The sequence below is a fragment of the Dermacentor silvarum genome, chromosome 8, assembly GCF_013339745.2.
Source record: "Dermacentor silvarum isolate Dsil-2018 chromosome 8, BIME_Dsil_1.4, whole genome shotgun sequence".
Lineage (NCBI taxonomy): Eukaryota > Metazoa > Arthropoda > Arachnida > Ixodida > Ixodidae > Dermacentor > Dermacentor silvarum.
In genome coordinates, this window is record NC_051161.1 from 1,004,118 (window position 1) to 1,026,799 (window position 22,682).

General features: G+C 46.8%; 1 protein-coding gene across 1 annotated transcript in view; it reads right to left on the bottom strand.

The window, feature by feature from the left end:
* Positions 1-22,682, bottom strand: part of LOC119460513 (intermembrane lipid transfer protein VPS13A) — a 1,139,096-nt gene that overhangs the window by 455,634 nt on the left and 660,780 nt on the right. Inside the window, exons 54-55 of the mRNA XM_037721434.2 lie at positions 13,413-13,502; positions 4,134-4,349 (exon numbers count right to left, since the gene is read on the bottom strand). Of these exons, the coding sequence (XP_037577362.2) occupies positions 4,134-4,349; positions 13,413-13,502 (306 nt within the window). The remainder of the gene's footprint in view (positions 1-4,133; positions 4,350-13,412; positions 13,503-22,682) is intronic.

Here is a 22,682-nt window from a genome sequence, read left to right on the forward strand (position 1 = left end):
ATGGCATATTGCCGCAGAAAATTTGTTTGCGTTGGCTTTAAATATGTCTCCTGAACACACAGCACCTTTGGATTGTATTTGTGTAGAAGTTCTTTAACGTGATCGAGGTTGTGCATAAGACCTCTCACGTTCCAGTGTAATATTTGTGTATCCATATTGTTTGTGTTCTTGTGCTGTGTGTCAAGAGGAGTCAAGTGGCTTACAGAGCCTTTCCAGGCCCCGTAATCCGTGGTTTGTCTTTCCTGGAGTGGTCGCGAGATTCGCGCCGCTCACAAGGCGCTGGGTGAGCCGGCTGGCTTGTAGTTGTGTCCATCGACTCCTGGGAGCCGCTGGACTTCGTTTTTGGAGTAGGCCTTGCCTCAAAAAGCAGGGCCTTGGAGGCCACCAACCCAGAGGTCGACGGGCCTTTTTTAAGAGATGGCGCAGCAGCGATGGCTGCTGTCGCCTGGGGGGCTGGTGGCACCGCCGCGGCCACACTCTTTGTGGACCGGGCCGATGCCGGAGTCTGCTGCAACATTGCCCCGTTGCGCGCTGCATCAGCATACCATGTGGTATGGAAAAAAGAAACACGTTTCTGCACTTCCTGAAAGGAGATGTTCTCCTTGATTTTCAGTGTGATTATGTCTTTTTCTTTTTTCCATGTGGGGCAAGTTCGAGAGTATGCTGCGTGTCCACCGTCACAATTGGGACAGTGGAGCGTGCCACTGCAGTTGTCGGATGCGTGTTCGCCACATTTCGCACAGGTCAGTCGGCCTTGGCAGTGTTGCGAACCATGGCCATATCGTTGACATTTGAAACATCTTCGGGGATTTGGGATGTAACGTCTGACTCGAATTCTGGTATATCCTGTTTCTAGGGTTTCCGGTAGCTCACTCGACGCAAAGATGAGGATCAGATGTTTAGTTGGAATATCCTGGTTGTCCCGCTTGATCTTTATTCTTTGCACTTGAATCACAATGTGTTCTTTCCAGCCCTCCAGGAGCTCTTCCTCACTTAAGCTTAAGAGATCTTCATCAGAGATAACTCCTTTACTTGTGTTCATTGATCGATGTGGGCTAACAGTGATTGGCACATTACGGAATGCTACCAGATTTGAGAGTTTGCCGTGCTGTTGAGTGTCGCGAACCTCCAGAAGAAGGTCACCACTGCTCATTCACGTCACTTTGTAGCCAGCATCTAGTGTGTCGGTGAGACATTTGGCCACAGTGAAAGGTGAAATGGTTCTTACTGTCTTTTCAGGGTCTTGACTATGTATCACATGGAAGCGGGGGAACGTTTCTTGGCGCTGGCTGAACAGTTGAAAAGTTTCTTCGGTGCGTCCTCTTTTAAAAAGAGGACGATCATGAAGTGGGGGGAATGACATCTTAGCCATAAAGGAGTGATTCGATTTCGGCACCTAGGCCAGCCGCCCACCACCGAGCCCAACATGGGGACGCTGCGAGACCCGAAGGAAACGTAGACGCCAGCTGTACGTAGCTACTATAACCTAATATAGAATACCCAAGGTTGGATAAAATACACCAGGTTAACCCTTGCTGCCTGGAAAAATTGGAAGTAAATGGAAGAGAGAAGAAGACAGGAAAGATTGAAAGTGAGAGGGAAAGTCGAAGATTGGAGACAGAGACAGGAAAAGGCAACTACCGATTTCCCCCGGGCGGGTCAGTCCGAGGGTGCCGTCTACGTGAAGCCGAGGCCAAAGAGGTGTGTTGCCTCTGCCGGGGGGCCATAAAGGTCCAAACACCCGGCTTCGGCTCAACCTCCAGGATCCCCTTTTCCCCGTACACGGCTAAGCCACGCACAGTTAGACGCGGGAGGGTCCAACCCCCATGTGCTCGGGTCCGTGGTGTCGCAACACACCAAACGCCTGCTAACGCAGACGCCCCTGCGGGGGATGACTGACATGATGTCTATGTACGTAGACGTACAGCACAAGACATGGGACGAGATACTCCCTTACGTAACGTTTGCCTATAACACTGCTACACAAGAAACAACACGCTTCACGCCGTTTTACCTCGTTTACGGCCGTGAAGTTCAGACTATGTTAGAAGCAATGCTGCCGTGCGACGACATCGATCATCTCAATCTCGCCCAAGATGCCGAACTTTTCGTGCAATGCGCGGAAGAAGCCCGTCAGCTTGCCCGAGTGCACATAAAGAAACAACAGCGCATCGATGCGCACCGTTACAATCTCCGCCATCGTCAAGTCGAGTTCCAACCTGGTGATTAAGTCTTGGTCTGGACTCCCATGCGCCGAAAAGGACTATCTGAGAAGCTTTTGAGTCGCTACTTTGGACCTTAGAGAGTGCTGCAGCGAATTAGTGACGTGAATTACGAAGTCATTCCTGACGGAAGCCAGCCTCCCCGACGTCGACAACCGCAATCTGAGATTGTGCACGTTGTGCGGTTGAAACCGTACTATAGCCCCTAATATCCGAAGTTTTCAGTCGCTTAGGTTAAATTTGGTTGTTTCTCGTCCCTCAGTGCCTTGTGACTACATTGCACATCACAGGGATTGTGACTACAGCCTATGTGTTCGTCGTAGGCCATCTCGGCACTCTCACGTCAAGCCTATGTATGTTTTGCTTCTGTTGCTTTTTTTTTTTGACGAGGGGGTAATGCCACATGGTGTGGCACAGCAAGGGGACTGAAGAAGAAGAGAATGAGGTTCGTCTTGGCATCGCACGTCGACGCTTATGCTTGCCTGAATTCTCATTCAGCGTATATTCTACAGCATGGTATACGTGACAATATTGAGAATTACGTTATATTAAAGTTCATTATGTCTAGGTTTAACTGCATTGAGGTCCTGAATACTGTAATGAGTGAGTGGAGAGCGTCGGGGTTGAAAATACGACGAGAAAACACTGCAGAAGAGCGGCAGCTCCAAACAGCATCGAGTGGCCGACAAAGAAGACAATATATTGGCGGGCGGTGGCACGAGTGGGAGTGAGAGGATCAACCAATCAGTGGTGGGCACGAAACCACATACGGGTACAAGGAACGAGCAGAGAGAAGGAGACAGACTGCAATGCTTGGAGAAGAGGGTGTTCACACGGGGATTCGAAGATCGCTGGTGTCAAGTCGGTGTCGTTGGGGCCCCGACCCGAACCCGTGAGCCTTGACAAAACCAGGACGACCCTGGCTGTCCCTGGAGAGATCCGCCAAGCGTAGGGCTCAGCTATTCCTGCTGCACCTGCTGCTGTTGAATTTCCTGCTCATGGTGCTGATTCTGAGCTCCTGGTGGTGATCCTGAGATGCCGTGCGGTAAGGAGGCCTGGAGTGACGGTGAGAGGCGCCAGGGGAGAACTGCGAGCCAAGGAACCAGTACATGCTCCGCTCAGCTGTAGTGGTCACACTTGGATGGCCTTCGACTCCGACAACCTTGGACTCTGACATCCGGGGTTGGCTCTACCGTGCGTCTGCATCCCTCGTATGCCACTGCCCGCCACACCACTACCACTATCAACGCAAGTGCCCGTGCATGATCTAAACGCACTGCCCGAGTAATTAAGACTTTCGATGAGTGAGTTTTTCTTTGTTTGTTCTAGACTGAGAGTCGTTTAACTTCGCGCGTGGACTAACATGTGTAATTATTCTTTTGTTGTTTTTTTCTGTACTTTCTGTGTGCTGTTTACTGTTTTGTTTTCTTTTTCTTGTAATGAATATTAAGTTTGTTTTTAAGAAAAAAATGGCTTCGTCGTTCCTGAACTGAGGCTCTGCCTCAGTTTAACAACTCGCACTCAAGGAACCTGTCATCACAAATACATGTTGTTCTATAGACAAGAAGTTAGATAAAGTTAAATGCTTCGATATATAGAGAATTTCATTATATTGAAGTTGGTTATATTAAGGTATAACTTTATTAAAAAGAAAGAGATTGAGTGAGTGCTGCCTTGAAGCACCTGACCAGAAAAGTAGTCCACTTCTTTCTGATGTCACGTCATATATGCAGCATTTAACTTGAAAGGCGTCAGCCAAGCTGTTGTGATTGGATTGTCTTGAATGCATAGAACATTGTTGTAATCGACACTAAGCAAACTTCAGTTTCAAGCGCGCAATTGTCCAGGGTCTATTTTGTACATTCATAATGAATGTGCGCCTCATTTCACCACTCGCCAAAGCACACTGACCCTGATCTGCAGCGGCAGGCCTGTCTTGTTGATGACCCAGTAGGGAGCATAAAGGCACAGGTTGAGGCTGCCCCTGTCGGCTGGGTGGATGGCGATGCTAAGATGCCGGTGCATGCGTTCCGCCTGCTGGGGCTGCATGCCAACCACTCGGCTCTCGTCCAGGCTCGCTGACAGCTCGGCCTGGCCCTTCCATGAGGAGCCTAGGTAGTAGGGTACCTGCCAAAAGGAAACCTCCTCACTGTGCATGCAATCAATGCAGCTTATAACGACCCACAAATGAACCCCTGACCCATTTCCTACTGGCTAGGATAACACTTTTTTGAAGCCCCAGGAAATGAGCAACGGCTCCACCAAACATTTTGCAGACTTGGGAATTCCATTATTCCCCATCACTGTCATCTTAGCGGATTTGCTGTTAAATAAAGAAGCGATAAATACAGCCACGAAAAGAAGAACACAATGTTTTACAGAGAAAGCTTGTACAAGTTCACATGTGACGGAAACAAACTACAAGATAAACATTTTGACATAATTACTAGGGGCATGCCAATATCAAATTTTCAATTTCGAAGCGAATTAGAATAATGAAAGCCAAGTGCGAATCGAATATTTTTTTAATACGAATACTACTGCTTTTGCAAAAAGGCAATTTCTTTCACAAATCAGAGGTACAAAGGAAAAAAGGGAAAGGAAAAGCATGTTTATTGCACAGCAAATAACGTATAGTAAAATTATGCTTTGTGGTCAACGTAATTCTCTAGTACAACAGTTTTGCTTGACAGTATGATAACTGCAGTTCACGTTGTCATGAAGGAAGGATAGCTGTTGAACATGTTTGAGGAGCAGCGACACCCTCTTGCATGTCACAATTCCTTCAGACACCTGCAAGAGCTTCTCATTAACTACACTATTGTCTGGTGGGCACCATGCTTACACCACCACTGCTGCCACAAGCAATTGAAAATTGCAGCTGGTTGATGAGCTTATGAGAGCCTTTCCACAGTGCTGACGTAGAAGGAGCCTCTTCAGAAGCTTTCGTTGTTGATGATATATCTGGGTTCTTTGATGTTGAAATTTTTCTAGCTTCTTCTAAAGCCAGGTTTTTAACCCAGTTTGCCATTGAAGCATCCCATCCTGGTGGCACTTAAACGGGCCCTGAACCAGTTTTTATCGAAGTGGAGAAAGGAATTTGAAGTGAAAATGGTTCTTTCAGAATTACTTTCCTGTAAAAAGCACTTCAATGCATTCAGCAGAAGTGGAGTTATTGGTAATCAAACATGGCCTCCGCTGTGCTCCCGTTCCTTCTTCAATGCCTTGCACTGCGAAGCCTTGCACTGGGAAGGGGCGGGGCCACAACGGTTCGCCTTTGAAATGTCATTGTGGCACGCACTTCAAATTTCATTTTGAATGTTCATTCAGACACCACGACTTCAGATTTTGGTGCCTATGACACGCTTAACGTAAGCAAAACGCAGTTGTCCTCTGCGAGCCGCAGTGCGCTAAGCCAGTGGACTCGTGGCGGCACCCCGGGGTGGCTGCGGTGTAGCCGACCGCAGCGACCAATAGTAGCTGTGTATGGAAATGTGCTTTATTACGAAAAAAATGAGGGCAGCTTGCACCAGTGGTGCAATTAATGCTCAAGAAACAGCCTAGCTGGGGGTTGACAAGGTTTACGAAGTTTTGCTAAGTTTTTGCTATGTATTGCTATGTTATGCCAAGATTTTACCAAGTTTTGCTATTTGTTGCTATGTTATGCTCTTTGCGCAACACTTGCACGGTGACATTGCGCTTTTGAAACTATTGAACTGAGTTCAAAGTAGACAGGTTGACGTCAAAGACGCGGCAGCCGTGACCAAACTCGACGTTTAAGAACTCTCGCTGAAATCGGCCGTTCGCGCCACCCATGGACTTGTAGGTTTGACACTGGAAGTTACGCATGACACGGTAGCGAGGATCACTTTCTTGGTGCTTGCGATCACTCAGACAAGAGTGTTCCCTGCAAAGGGCGAGGTACTTAGGATCTTCCGCTCTTCGCTGTCGCTTTGATGAAGATTCACTAGCACGGTATTCCGGGTTTCATCGCAGCCGTTGCATTTGTTCATGAGCAGCAGTGTGACGGGCTTCTCATTGTGCATCTTCTTCCTCGGGGTTTACGTACTTCGGCCAACCTTACGTTCTTCGGCGGACCCATGTTTTTAGGCGGCACAAGCAGCAGTGCGACGGGCTTCTCATCGTGCAGCTTCTTCCTTGGGGGTTACGTACTTCGGCCGACCCATGTTTTTAGGTGGCGCAAACGACGTGCTCAGTGCAGGGACACTAGGCAATGTGCCGCCATCACGGTGTCACGGAGCTTGATACGAAGGCCACGAATGAAGCGGCGTGCAGTGACGTCGTGGCGTTCTTTTTTTCTTTCTCCGCCTACATGGCTGTGGAAGATTGGCGACGTACGGGAAGCGACGATGTAGCATGGCGCGGCCGGGCGCAGACATGCCACGTGGTTGCTAGGTGACGCATAGTGACATCAGAGCTAGGTGCAGCGCTGCGTGGTTAGGAGAAGTGATGCGGAAGTCAGAGCGGTGATGTCACGACACCTGTGCAAAGCCAGGCGCAGCTGTGCCAAGTCGTTGCTAGGTAACGCAGTGACATCATAGCTCGGCAGAGTTTCTCCGAACGATTTGTAGCCAAACCTGAAGCTTAAACAGCTATGCTGCTAATAAAGCACCCAGAAAAGAGTGAGGATCATGGCTTCTGTTGAAATGAGAGCATTTTAGAGAAAGGTGACGTCGCGCTCCACTTGTGGGCTCCACACCCCGCGTACGACAGCAAAACTTGGCCGAGATGTTCACAGCAGTGCATGCTACCCGCGGACTATGTTATTTCACAAAGCTTGAGGGGTGGTTCTGGGCCCCTTTAACTACTTTAGAGCGAGAGAGTCTAAAAACTCGACAGAGCCCATCTCACAATGACTGTCGACGGTTATGTGTTAGCATTGAATCAATACAGTTGAAACGAGTTATATATGAGATGGGTACTGCAGTGGTACTTCTCTTTCGCGCATCCTTAGTAACACTCGGTGCCATCTAGTGCAGCTGCCGCAAGGCCTGTGTGTGGCCTCCGAAATGCATGGCATGTCATGCGGCTCATCTCTCGCACTTCTTTTTGTACACGCTGTGCCATCTAGTGGCACTGCCGAGAAATCTGCACGTGCCACAAGAAGTGTGGCTTGCTTGCCGCACACTCAGTGGCACATATTCAGCGACCCAAGTTGGTGAGAGGGTTATTCAAGAGTGGCACATCCATGGCGCAGTTCACTGAAACATCGGCGTGAGAGGCATTCATTAATAGCGGCACTACTCGGTGCATTCGTGGTGCAAACTGGTAATGCATCAGGTTGCTGTCCTCGAGGAACCCTTTCGTTTGTTGTGTCACGCTGCTCTACAGTGGTCCTTTGTTTCGGAATTCTTGGCCTCATGGTGCCGTGACCTCTGTAGCAATGTCAGGGAACTTGTTTACGGCCTTTGGAAAAAAAAATGAGAAGTAAAAGAAAGATCAGTGAAAACTGATGAGCTGTTTTGTTCAATAAAAGAGTGTTGGCCACGGTTCGTGTGGTGTCATAATGCTGCTCCGCATAACAAGCGTGTTATGCAGAACAGTATCACTCGATGCCACAGGAAGCTTTGCAAGCGAGTTTGTCATCAAGTAAGCCTGTTTTCTTACATTTTGGGGCTTGCTTTGGATGATACGATTTTTGGATGATACGTTTTATTTCCTGGTTCCCGTGAAGATCGTATCAACGAGGTTCCACTGTATACCCATCAAGCACTTGGCAAAACCGCAAAGCTGGTGATTGTAAATTTTTTTTGTTAGCAGCCTTTGAACAGCACTTAGCAGACACCACATGCACCTTGGTTTTCGCTATGATGCAAGTACCAGCACACCATCTCTGAGATAGTACGGTGTACCGAGAGTAGCCACAGGTCGTGCCTTATCTCGGAAATTATGCTTAGAAGCTGTGCATTCTAGGTCATTTGTCACTTCTGGCGAGAGGCAATGGTGGCGTTTTTTCAGTTCCAGTATCAAGAACAGCTATTCCTGCATGCTTTTTTTGTGGCACTTCTGTTCATATTTCAAACATCTAATTATGCACGAAGGCCACTCTTTATCTACACTATTTTAAACTAGGCCTTTTGCACAGTCCAAAATTATTTTGCAGTGTGCCTTAAACACAAAACGCTAGGGGTGTTTAACAGTAACTTTTAGACCGAATCAAACATTGCCAAGAACACAGCTAAGTGTTCTTTCTCCATTTTTTATTTTCTAATCCACAATTCGGCACACTCGCCACCATGACAGTTGCTTTTTGAGTATCTGCAGCATTGTATGCGGCAAGGCATTCACAAGGGATATGACATGTTTTGATTAGGTTTCGGGGCTCCCGCATGATTGAATAATTGTGTTTTTGTTTTGTCTTGAGTTAGGGATGGTTGTTTGGAGGGTACTAAAGGTGCTAAAGTGTATGAACGGAGATTTTTCTTTGTTTACAGACACAGAGATTAGGCATGGGTGAACTCGCGCAAGGTTTAGTCTCTCATTTCTTGTTCACAGTTCACTTTTGCTGACTGTGCAACTTTTTTTTATATACAAACTTTGTCAGAAAAGTTCCAGGACAATATTTTTTTTTTATTTCTGAGTTTGCAATACTAAAAAGGAACGAATGTTGTTTTTATGTTACCTGGTATGTGTTCTTACTTGACATGACTTTGGCCATGTTTCCACGCAAACTCACTAGGTGGGAGGGCTGTGCTTAGCAACACATTGTTTGGGTTGTTGTTGCATCAGTTAAGGTGACTGTCATGATATGGACGGAAGCGCGCGAAAAACAAAAAGACATTGCCGCGTTTGCCGTGCGGGGGCGATGACGAACTGGTGTGGCGCGTGGTGCGTGCGAGTGTTCTTAGCTGCTCGGCGTTGAAGGCCAGCCGGTTCTCGCTGGACGCCCGGTCCAGAGAACCCAGATCGCCCACTACGCTGTCCTCGGACGCAAAGGACCTGTGTTCCTGCTGGACAACCGGTCCAGGGAGCCAGGCGAGGTGGTCGCTTTCCCGGGCCACTGTCACGACCAGCCTGCCGTGCGGAGGCGACAGCAGTAGCGAGAGCTGTTAACAGCACGGCTACCACGGCTGTGTCTGCTACTGTCGCTGCTGCAGCTGGAGATCCCATGATGCCGTGGGTAGGTCCATGGTGACGTCGTCCAGCCGTCAGCCGTCCCTTCGGGACCGACATTGGCCTCTACGCGTCAACGGGCTCCACGCAAAGGAACGCACGGCGAGAGACTTTATCTTATACAACAGGACACTCTAGTAGCAGCTTCGGGACTGTATGCGTTAGCATAACTTAACTACATGTCCATCGTGAAATCTGTACGTCTTTGTGCTGTTAATATATATTCTGTGTTTGTGTGCACTCGAGTGGTCGATTGCGTTCCTTGGTGAGTGGTCCTGGGCCCAAACCTCATTGCAGTCTCATCACCAATCTAACCTCACTACATCATTATTTCATCACAGTGACACAATGGATGCTGATACAACACCTCCGCTTCCTACATAGAACTGTACTTGATGCTCAAAGGAGCAAGTTTAGTGTCCCTACCCCTTCAAGACGATGTTCCCCCACTCGTGCAGGTCTACCTCCCCAGTCGAGCTGTGTCAACTCTTGGCATGGTAAACATCCCAACTGTTTCATATGGATCGGGAGCTGCCTAGACTGCACATTCATCATCAACCATAACATGCCAACATTGGCGTGGGATTCCTTCCCAACGACACCACTGTTAATACAAACATGCCTTGGCCGACGTGCTCTAGAGCACCGCCCATTGACATTTATTTAACAGCCAAGGGCCAATGCTTCATTGGCCTCGAACTCTTCACTAACACTTTCCTCGCTATGCGCAACACATACAACATGCAAGATTAGGAATCTCTTTTTTTTTTTTTTTGTGCAAAAATTCACTGTTGATGTTTAGTGCATCATAGTAAACTGGAAAGCTGGGCGAGTTAGAATTGATCTATTTTTTGGATCAGCGTGGAAATCCGCGCTGATACAAAGAATGCATCATAGGTTCCAGCAATGTTGCCAGCCATATGGACATTTTAATCTGATCTGCCATGTGCCTCACAAATACACTAGACTTGCCAAACCCTGTAAAATACTGCAAGATATCAACCATATCCTGACCTTTTTCACTTTTGTACATTATTTAAGGTTGAAAAGATGCGGCCTGGAGCTATAACCATAATTTGCAATAATTTCTATTTGTTTCCACATCAATGTAAAAGCTTTATTCTGACCACCAGCTCATCCATTCTGATGGCACACTAGGCCTCAACTCGGCACACCTTGTTTAGCAACAAATTCTCAATATATTGTATGCTCTTGTGCATTTGAACAACATGCTTCAGTGCCCCAGACCACCACTGCAGCAGTTACTGTCACATTGACCCCATGACTCATGACACCATGAGAAAACTTTCCGTCACCAGTTGACCTCTCGGACATTACAGTGTGTACATGGGCATCCGGATGGGGGGGCAAGAGCCCCAGCTGCAGCCCCCTGTAAATTTGGACAAAAATTTTTTTCACTCGAGCTAGAAAGTTGATTAGCACACTCAAGTTCCTCATATCTGTAGAAGCGCCATTCAGGATTGCAAGCAAACTTTGCGCTCTGCACACTATGATGTAATCTTGCTGGTGATGGCACGACAGTGAAAGAATGACAGGCTGAAGATAGCGAACAATTCTGAGAGGAACGCTTCAGGTTTTCTATCTTGAACTTCAAGATCTACGCAGTATTATCACGAGAACTTCCGCTTTCTCATAAATTGCCAGCTACATTTAGGAAAAAGTCTAGACCGCCACACTTAGTAAGAAAAGTGTGACACCTTCCCATGGCGTCACATTTGCTTGTAGACACTCCTTGCCAAAATGACGAAATTTCGACCACCCCGCCACCCAAACCAAGAGTAAATCTGCCCCTCAAAAAGCTTGTACGCTTGTAGTGCACTGAAAGCCAAGGCCAGTAGTGTCATTATGCGATCCATTTCAACGAATTAAGATAGGACCACATTGTTATTTTGGTCCCAGATAAATGCAACCGCAACAAAATTTTGTGTATGGCTACCTATCAAAATAGGATAGTCAATTAAATAAGCTTTTTCATTAATGGAAGAGTGTAATTTGTAGGAGTCTATGCATTGCTTTATTTTCTGGTTATGAAAACGATTGTCAAGCGCTTCGGATGAATTTATACAGTGTAAACACCCAGAGAGCCACACTGCCATGAAAACGGCTACAGTGCGTCTGTGGTATGATTTGCTGGAGAAAAGGGAAGGAGGCAATATTTTTTCTCATATATAAAAAGTGTTCGAGAGAAACACCAAACATGGAGGCCCGCGCGCTTTTTCCGTCCTGTAATGGAAACAGGTATAACGGAACGCCGCAGCTAGGCTTCAAAGAGAATGAGTAAAAGCATATGAAATCCATGGACTTTCATTCTGTGCATGACCACCTCACTGAGCTGCACCATATTTTTCACGGCCACCGGACAAACACTGTAGAAGAGTTCTCTGAGATCATGAATGCAGCAAGGGAGGCAGCCAATCACTTAAATGTGGTGATATCTGTACCAAGACAAGCCTCTCGTCAGGCCCACTGAGACAACTACGGGATTCAGTCGCCGGAGGAATACTACCGTGTGGCAATATATGTGCCGTACTTGGACTCTCACTGCTTCTTTAGCGCACCGCTTTTCTGAAAGCAATGAGAGGAGCTTCAAACTTCTCCAGCTGCATCCATCAAACATGAAGCACTTGAGCCATGTTGAGTTCGCTGCCATCGCCGAAGAACTCCAATGCTATTACGGTATCGACAACTTCAAGGAAGAGGCCATCTCTTGGTACGAGATGTAGTGCAACAAAACTGGGGACCTATCAGAAATAACTTACTGCGAGCTTCTACATCAGGCGAAGACACTCTTCCCCGGTGTTGCAAAAGCCATTGAGGTGGCTCTGGCTTTGCCAGTTACTACCTGTACGGTCGAACACTCCTTCAGTACAAGAGGAGAGTGAAAACCTGGCTACGCTCAACGATGACAAACGACAGGCTGGACGGCCTTTGTATGATGAGTGTGCACCAAGAGCGTGTAATGAAGCCCATAAATGACTTTATCACCCGTGTCATCACGCAATTCATCCAGAAAAATACGAGGCGCCTGCAGTTGCTGTTCAAGAAAGACTGACTGAGTGAGTGTAGTTGCGTGTTTGTGAACATAATGTGCTGTGTGCTGTCATCAATTCGGGTGAGTCGAGAACCCACATGTAGCAAGACTGAGCACTTTTCTCCATGAAGTGATAGTATCTTTTTGCATTTTTAAAATTAATTTTAATTGTTTGTTCATTATTAAACTCCAATGTATCTGTCCGAGCCACGCATTAATTGGGTGTTTGTAATTTTTCTCTCATGTGTGTATTTTACTTATTTATTTATAAATAAATAAATAAATTTACTCCGCAAATAGTGCCTTTTTGTTGCGAGCATACCGCTGCACTTCCCCCTCCCCCCTCCGGCACCAACAACCAACGGGGTCCCCCCCCTCCCCCTGCAAAAATTCTGCGGACGCCCTTGAGTGTGTATACCATTTCCACGCATTTGTCACCACCTATAGCAAATAACCCACCCAGCAAATAACCATTCATAGTATGTAATTTTTGCTTGTTTTAATTCAGTGGTGACCTTATTTTTGTATTCTTAATTTAAATCAGTAAGCAATTGCGCACTCCTGTATTTTACAAACAAGTGATACATTTTATTTTTCTTATCATTTTTAAAATGGCTGCTGCGCCAACACCGCCAGTGCTTTGGCAAGTACCAGGTTCACAGAGCCCACGTTGTGCCTAGCAATTTCCAGGAAAGTGTAGGTGTGATTGGTGCAAAATAAAAAGCGACAGCCCGTACTGAACTGGGGGAATAAAAGGAATGTGGACACCAGAGCATGTGCTCTTAGAGCATTGCTGTGCTGACTACCTGCCAATTCCAAAAGGATAGGCCTAGTGTGGCTAGGCCTTAGTGCTAGATAAGCTGTTGATGAAGAACAAGTATACGTAAATGGTAGAGAGTGTGGCAATGCTTTAAACTGCATGCTGCTGCATTCGCATTTCTTTTCATTCCCCCAGTACAATGGCCGAAGTGGTGCTGCATTCCAGCGAACATCGATGTACATACCTCTATGGAGACTTCCTCACTTCCACTGGGTGGCACAGAAAAGACAGGTGCTGAGTCGCCTTCATCAAGCTTGATTTCCCGAAGCAAGTTCTGCACAAAAATTTTATCCAAAAAAACTTTGAACATGTTAACGATATGAACCTGCCATAGTCCTCCCACACTATGAACTTTTACATGAACATTGGCAATCATGCAGCAAGAGTGCATTGTTTTGAATACATAATTATTTACTTGCATGACACATGCTTCTGATGCGAGCAATGTATATCTGTAGCAGCAATACACAATGGTTGTGTCAAGTGAAGTACAAGAATTAACTGTTGGGCTAGTAAGTCCACGACGAAAATTAGCACAAAACAAAAGACATTTCACATAGGAAGAAATGACAGAGACAAGCAATACACGCACAACTGTTTATTAGCAGGAAAGGGTTTCACACACATAACACCCTGTCACGCATGCACACAATAAAAATATACAGAGACACCACAGGTAGAACACATGTGGGTCGAAAGCACTTGCGCAAGAAGTCAAACGCCGAGTTAAAAAGTGCGATCGCCAGCTCAGCTATACAACAATCTTTTATACAATGTTATGTTTTTTTTTTTTTTAAAGAAGGGCCTCCAATGAAAGCCTAGAAGTGGCATTACTGTGACATTTTACTGAAACGTTACTGACTACCCAGAATGGTAGTCTCCGAAAAATGAGACTCACAACAACACGCACAACGTTGGCCACCATATTTGCACCCTTGTACTCTTTCTTGTTAGGTTATGTGCATGCTCTTTTAAGCGGTCATTTATGCAACATTCGGTCTGGCTGATATACACTTTACTGCAAGACATCGGGATGGCATAAAGCACACCTCTGGAGTACTGAACGAAGGGCTTCTCATGCCTTGTACGGCAACCTCACCTGCTTTCACAGCAAATTCGAGGACACAGCTCAGAAAGCGGTTTAAGTAGTCATGTTGACTTGATCAAACCTTGTGCCAACAAAGACAGTGCGCAGCAGGAAGACTGCACACGCCAAGGCACTAACCACAGCAAAGTCTTTTACCAAATAGTCAGAGAATAAAGTTGAAGCGTGATATAACAAACTTCAGTACAACAATATCCTGGATACAACAAATTATTTAAATTTTTTTAACTTCGTGTCCATAGAAAATTGTATTTTTAAGCTCAATATAACAAAGCGTGTTTATCTGCAATTTCAATATAAAATAATTTCACCGCTGCTGTACAGAAAACCCAAGAAAATAAATTGATAGCACTGCAAGCGCCAATGGTAAAATAGTTGATGAGGCTGTTTGGAAACGCACCTTTGCAGACCCTGTGGCAGCTGGCCATGCATATCCTGCCGATGCTATCACAAGCGAGAGTAAAAGGAGCCCATCGAGAGCCTTTATTTGGCTTTTGCACACACAGGGTTCGGTGATTATCACTAGTTCTTGCCACTACGTGCACCCGCCATTTCAAAGTTGTTTCTCCTAGAATGGTTTCTGGCAAAATGTTCAAAAAGGGGCTGCCAAAGTGGAGCACAGGGGCTTCGAGATGCTCCACCAGACCGCGGAGGCCACAAGCTGGTGAATGACATGTCGACCAGTGGCACTAAATGGCACATGTATGGGCGCATAATATCGCGCACTCAATAGAAGCATAGTTTTCTTACAGTACTAAAGGTAGCGTCCTCTCACTTGAGAACAAGGCTGGCTATATATGTCCTCTGGCGAGGCTAGTATTTTGTTGCAAGGATGTTGCCACTTGTTTTGTGATACAACAGAGCTCACTTTCTATGGTCTTGAAGTCGAAAGTAGCCATCCTCAACTCACTGAAGATAAGGTCACATTCTCAGCGAAAGCAATAGTAATGAACAGATGTTTTTACTGCAAATAAAGGTGTTTTCAGTGAGTGCACTCTCTGGCAACAAGATTTAGATATAGGTAGCCGCCGAATTTTCAGAAGCTACTCGCACTTACATGTAGCACCACTACTGCTCCATAGAACCATGTGGGTGTTCTGTGATAAAACTGACTTATAAGACTTCAGTTGAATGAATGCATAACGGCCAGAAAAATTTCCAATGCCGTACCAGATCTTGGTCAATTTTTCTAACATAAGGAGCGCGCGCGATGTCGCAAAACAGAAAATGTGGTGGCCGCGAACCAACATGCCATAATTCAGCTGGCCACCTTGCTTCCTTGCAATGTTAAAGCTTTTTTGCGACATCTCACAGGTTTTGATGCTGCATTCATTGAATTGTCTGAAGAGCATTAGTTTACTTGGGTGAACCAGTATCTCTGCCAGGGAGGGTTGCATTTTTGTGGTGGTGTGGGAGGTGGGCACTTTGCATAATATGCAAATTTCTTGCTTTAGCCAGAGGAATCCAACACCAAAAAAAATGCCTAATAATTCTAATAATATAATGACACCAAGGATGATGACGATGTTTATTTTTTCAGCGTTTTACTCAAAGTAAAATAAGAGTGAATGAATAAATACAAGACAGTGATAGAGTGTTTTTGTTAATGAGGAAAATTCGACCTCAATCCTCCTCCTGAATTGTAATGGCAATGTGAACAGAGCACTGAAGCTATTGAACTGGTTGGGTTGGACGCGGGGTGGGGTTTAACTCAATCGGCCTCAGGGAGGGGGTTACAACACCTGAAACCCTCCCCGTCGGTGCGTCACTGGGGTGAACATAGCATTTGGTGTGGTACCTTCCTGGGTGACACACGAGATTACGTTGCCAAGCTGCAGTAAAGAAATGGACGCAAAAGCTTCGCTTGCACCAATCCCCACAGTGCACTGGACATACATTTCTTTCTTCTGTTTTTCACGTGCTGTATGGCGGCTGGGAAGGAGACGGTTGGCGCAGCATCAAACCATAAACGTGGTCACCTGCTCTCAAGTACACTTATTGATTATCACAGCAAATGGCCAGAAGTTTTTTTTTCAAGACAAGTTTCTACGGCGACGGTCAAGAACTTTCGGCTACAAGTGATACTTGGAATTACGATCCTGTCACCACGGTAAAGCAAGTCGTGTACAATGGATAGTTCTGCACGTACATGAAAATATGGCATTAGCTCCACTTCCAGAGATTTTGTATCAGGCCAAGAGGACAAAACAAAGTCCATGACATTTGCGATTGTACTGTCAGATGCACTCTCTGCTTGTAATTCTGCAATGGTTAACATAGGAGAAAGAAGGCAAACAAACTCATCTTCGGCAACCTCATTGGTTTCTCCTTGCAAAGGCAGTTGAGAGAGCGCATCAGCCACCACATTATTGCTTCCCTTACGGTACTCTACGGTGTAGTTGTAACAAAGAAGTCGCGCTGACCAACGTGAAATTCGCAATGGCCGATGTCCAACACCTTTGGTTGACAGCAAGGTGACAAGAGCACTGTGGTCGGTTCGCAAGACAAAGGGGCGACCCCAAAGGTACACGTGCCAATGTTCACAGGCCCAAACACATGCTAAGGCTTCACGTTCGCCTGCAGAGTACTTCCTCTCTTGTGGGCTCAAGGTACGGGAGGCAAAGGCAACCGTCTGCAGAATTCCCTTGTTATCTTGTTGCAGCACAGCGCCCAGTCCATACCCGGAGGCATCGGTCGTGACGATGACGCGTAGGTACGGGTCAAAGAAATGTAGAACCTTGCAAGTTTTCAGCAGTGATTTCAAACGGACGAAACTCTCTTCGGCAGCTGGCGTCCAAGCAAATGGCTCGTTGCCTCGAAGCAATGCCCGTAAAGGTTCCACAACATCCGAAAAATGGGGAACGAACTTGGAATAAAGTTCCAAGCAGGGAACGAAGTTCATTGATGTTTGAAGGCGCCGGAGTTTCTTTCATCGCTTGGATAGATGACACTAGTGAAAAGAGTCCTTTGCCGTTCACAACATGTCCCAGAAACGTTAGTTCCGTGACGTTGAAAACGCACTTCTGGTTGAGTTTCAGGCCCGCTTTAGAAAGTTGTTGCAAAATGATGCGAAGATTTGAAAGATGGTTTTCTCGAGAACGACCATATACGATAATGTCGTCGGTGTAGAAAAGTACACCTTTGCACCCTTTCAGTATGAAATGCATCATCTTTTGAAATGCTGACGGGGCTGAAGCCAAGCTGAAACATACTCTCTTAAAACGAAAAAGCCCGTCGTGCGTGATGAAGGTAGTCAGATCACGACTCTCAGGATCGAGCTCTAGCTGATGGTAGGTAGACACCAAATCCAGCTTCGAGAATCGCTTGGCGCCAGCTAAGCTGTACAGCAGCTCGTCTGTCTGTGGTAGTGGAAAGCTGTCAGCAATTATAGCTTTATTGGGCTCTCGCAGATCAACACACATTTGTATTGAACCCTCCTTCTTGTGAACAACCACTATAGGAGAAACCCACTGAGAGGCGTCAATGCACTCGATTATGTCTTGGGCTTCAAGTTTCTGCAGTTCAGCCGACACTTGTTCACGAAGGGTAAACGGCAGCCGTCGGAGCTTGCTGGCAACGGGTGGAATGAAATCACGAACCTTAACTTTGTGTTTGAATACTTTGGCAAGTCCGAGCTGTTTGTCAAAGAGGTGTTCATACTCTGAACGTAGCTCAGCTGGCAATGTAGGAGTGCTGGACGCCAATGCAAGACACTGAAGCGATTTACCTTCAATATTCATCTGTAGTGCCGCAATGGCGTCAAAGCCCAGTACAGTGGTGCCTTCAGATACAATATACAGAAGAATACAAGTAGTTCTGTCTTGGAACGCAGCTGAAGCGACAAAACATCCTCGAACTCTTATCTTTGACTTGGAGTAGTTGAAAAGCCGCACTGAGGTAGGTTTCAAAGGGCAAGTACTACTTGCAAAAAACTGATGATAGAGTTCTCCAGCCAGAATAGTGACAGAAGATCTCGTATCAACTAGAAACGAGATAGGGCGACCTTCCACAGCGACGGATGCGTAAATGCCATGCTTGTTTCCATCAACAACATAAACTGTTTTTCCGCTACTCTGGGAGCTAGCGTCGTCGTCTTCATCAACTTGTAGAACTTTAGCTGAATATCCAGACGACCTACACATAAAATCTAAGTAGCCAATCCTCTCGCAGCGACGACATCTGCGCTGCGGGCCTTACATGCAGGACTGTTTGCAAGATGATCAGTCGCGCCACAACGATAGCAAGCTCGAAGGTTCGTGGTACCTTGTACGGGATGCTCAGATGCTTTGGCTTTGCACTTATTACAAGTTGTGCGTTCATTTGGTTGTTCAGAAGACCGAGAAGAGTCTTGCGCTGTTTTAACGTGACGAACTGAAGCATCGCCGCAAAATTCCTTAGCATGACTCGCGGCGTCTTCGTACTGATTAGCAATTGTTATAGCTCGTGAGAGCGTCAGTGATGAGCCCTCAAAAAGTAACCGCTCACGTAAATGATGATTCGCCGCTTTCGAGACAAACTGATCACGTAGCATCTCATCAGCGAGGCTTCCGAAATTACAGTCTGCAATGAGGATTTGTAAAGCAGAGACGTATTCTTCCGCTGTCTCACCTGCATGCTGAGCACGGCGACTGAGCCGTTGTCGAGCCACGATGACGTTGACTGAACGCTTGAAATGATCCGAAAGCAGGGCGATTGCAGAGTCATACGCATCATTCGTCGACCCGGTGTCACCTGTGCTCGAAGGACTAGTAGCGAGAGCAGAGCCAGACTGCAAGTCTGCTGGCTTCAGTGTAGAGAAGATTCGCTGCCCCTCCATACCAAGACATGTGAGCAGGATAGCTTTTCGGCGTTCGGCTGGAAGCTTTGAAGCTCCAGAAGCCATCATGTACGTCTGAAAGGCCTGCTTCCACTGGTCCCATGGGACAGCCGGATGACCAGGCGAAGGCAGGAAAGGCAGTGGCGGTTGCAATTCTGGAATGCTCATTGTGGTGATGCAGCAGAAATCACCAGGACTCTTGCTCTTGCATGAGTTGAAATCTCATCGCCAATATGTTGTATTTAGAACACAGAGGAACGATGCATCCGATGCCCTGAACATCATCTTCTTTATTTAGTGTCCCCGCGCCACCATCCTCATCTTCTTTCCTATACAACAAGACTTCTACGTGTTACAGAAAAAAAAGTACTACAATTACTTCATTCAAAAATTAAATTGATTACAGTTACCAATTACTGGCCCACGAAAATAATTGAGGAATTACTCAGTAGTAATTGATTACTTCTGCGTTACTTCACTCGGAACATTTATTCACATTGCATAGATGCAGTAAACAAAATCAGCTGGCCTGCTCCCTTTAGTGCATCCTCAACAGCCCTTGATACATTGCTTATCTGCACTAGCAATTGCACTCTAAAAATTCATGGGTCAACGTCCCTCGTACTTGTTGTGAAGACATCAGTCGTGACACTGAAAACATGTATTAAGAGGAAAACGAGAGGGAGGTTAGCCAGTTCGCCTGATGTACGTGTTCGTGGGCGGGGCGGTGTTGTGACTTATGTGGATCTTGAGCAAAATATTGTGGTTAATCAGCATTTGGGTCCTCTATGAAACCCAGCACATTATTGTTGCTGAGAATTGGAGAAGACACTACCGGTTAGGCCAATGCAAAGCTGAAAAAATCGTCCATATGTGACTTCCTGGCAATAATGTCCTAAGTGGCATTTGTTGCATGACATACCTGTTCAATTCATTCACCAACATTTGGTGGAGCGTCAAGATCAGAAAACAAATGCTGGGACCCCAAATTTTACCTGTCAGGACATGCATTCGCGAGACTGCCGCGTGGCATGATCTCGAGCATTCTACGACAGTTTTCGCCAAACTGTGATTTTTCAAAGTTGCATCGCTTCTTGCAGCTTGTCTCATCAATAAAGTAACTGGTTACATGTAATTGGTTACTAGAAAAAGTAATTTAATTACAGTGAGCGTCACCAAGTAAACAAAGTAATCATTTCCTTACAATATTACCAAAAATGTCATTGATTAAAAGTAATTATTTACATGTAATTCATTATGTACAAGTCTGAATAAAATTGGCTTCATTAAATTTAGATTTCTCTTTTTCAGACTGCAATTATTCTGACATTTATTGCGGCCCCTTCTGCATAAAAAATAATTGGTCAGCAACTGTACTTTGCATAAAAGGTCAAATTTCCATATAACGAAATTTGGATACAACGAAGTGAAAGTGCCGATTTTACAGACTTGGTTATATTAAGGTGTAACTGTATACCAAATATTCAATAAACCGGATAGTAGATATTTAATTCACGAATTAAAATTTTCAAACATTGACTATTTGGTACATATTCATATATTCAAGTATTTGCACACCCCTAGAAAAAAATCTGCTATCCTAGAAAAAATACATGACCTTTAGATGCAGGAGTACTGTCATCGACACACAGAAAGTGTTTCACAGTTACTTTGTCAACATCATTAATGAAATTGAGCACAGGCAAGTTTTGGCAGTACCTAAGCAGCTTGGATGACGACACTTCGATAACCAACACCGTAGAAATTGCTACGGCAACGAACGAGTATACAGTTAAACCTGCTTATAACGAACCTCCATATAACGAATTCCTGGATACAACGAAGTTTTTCGATTCCCCGCCGTTACTCCATAGAAGCACGTGTATTTGAGACCTCTACGTAACGAAGTGGCAGCGGGAGACCCCCTTGATATAACGAATTTTCCCCTCCGCCCACCTAGAGATTTCGCCCCAAATTTTGTCATTTTTGCGCGAGCAGCAACCGGAAGCACCTTCTCCGCAGCGATGGAATGCGAAGCGAGCGCACGTGTGCGTGCGTGCGTGCGCGAGGCGGCCCTGCATCCCTCGACCCGGCGATCTTGCCGCCACGGGCGTGAACTTTTCCCCTCCCTTCATTCAAATCTGATCCTGCCGCTTGCTGCAGCTGGCCCAGCCCGCCAAGCCGGCACTCTCTCCTTTTCCAGCTGATGTTGCCGACGCGCTGGTACACGCTGTGGCACATCAGACTCGATGAGGGCGGACACGCGCTGTCAAACGCTGGCGGCGTGTGGAAGCGCCGCTGGAGAAGCGAGCGAAGTGACCTTCATGCTGTTGTCTATCGCTTCAACGCAAACTGAGCGACTAGAACACAGCACGCAGAAAGCTACGAGCCGCCGATGCACCTACACTGCTAGACTCTGCCATAGAATACTCTGCCCCAACGCAGATCGCTTTCAAGATACGGCCTGCGCGACCGCGCGCCGACCCGCTATCCCTCCCCCCTCGCTCCCTCGCCGGTGCCTCGAGCGCAACGGAAGAAGGCGCGCTTCCTCCCTGCTTTTCTAAAGCGCGCGAGATTTAGACGCGGTCGTCAGCTCCCCTCGCAAGTCCAAGGGCGACTGCGTTATCGCCCTTGGACTTTAGGGTACGGCCACGCTAGCGGCAAAAACACGCAGCAAAAACGTGCGTCAGAAATGCGCGGCAAAAGCGGCAGGAATCGGGGGTCTTGCGGCGTGCCGCGCGAAATGAGTTCTGCGGCAAATGCCGCATGCCGCGAGATGAAAAACCAATCAAGAGCGACGAGGGTGACGTCACGGAGCCATCACAACCGGAACGCCGCCGGTCCGCGCCGGGTTTTCAATCGACGATCGTCGTTTCTCGCATGAAACAACGAGCGCTCGCGGTGTTGCTTGCCCGTTCGGAAAGCGCGGGAGATCTTATCGCGCTGCCGCGCGGCGAGACGCGCGTGCCACGGTGGCCTCGCGGCAAGGCGCTGACGCGCGGCGACTTGTCGCTCACTGCATGACGCGCGCGTTTTTTGCCGCTAGCGTGGTCGTACCCTTATATAGGGAATATCTATGAGCCAAACCAATTTTAGGGCCACAACGCGTCATGGACACGATCTTTATATAGCAAATACGGATCTCAAGGGCCATACTTTTGCTTGCGGAAACCGAAAATACGTCATAGTTGTCGCCCCCGGCACTTTGGGCGGCCAATGACATCGTCAAGCCACCAAGCCAAGCGACATGAAAAGTCAAAATGGCCGCTCGGGCCGGCGCAGGGTGGCAGTTCGAAACGTATGATGCGGGAACGGTCCCACAGTTGCGACGCAACAGCGGGGTTACCAATGCATTGAGTTCTATGGGAGCTGTGCCGGGACCGGTCGAAAATGACGTAACAGCCCGGAAAACGCAGCCCCCGGGAACGTAACAGCGAGGTTCTACTGTAACACTATACGACGCCATCGTGACGCTTGCTCTTCGTATCCGATGCCTCGCGCTTGTGCGAAACGACACACGTCCACGCATCCGG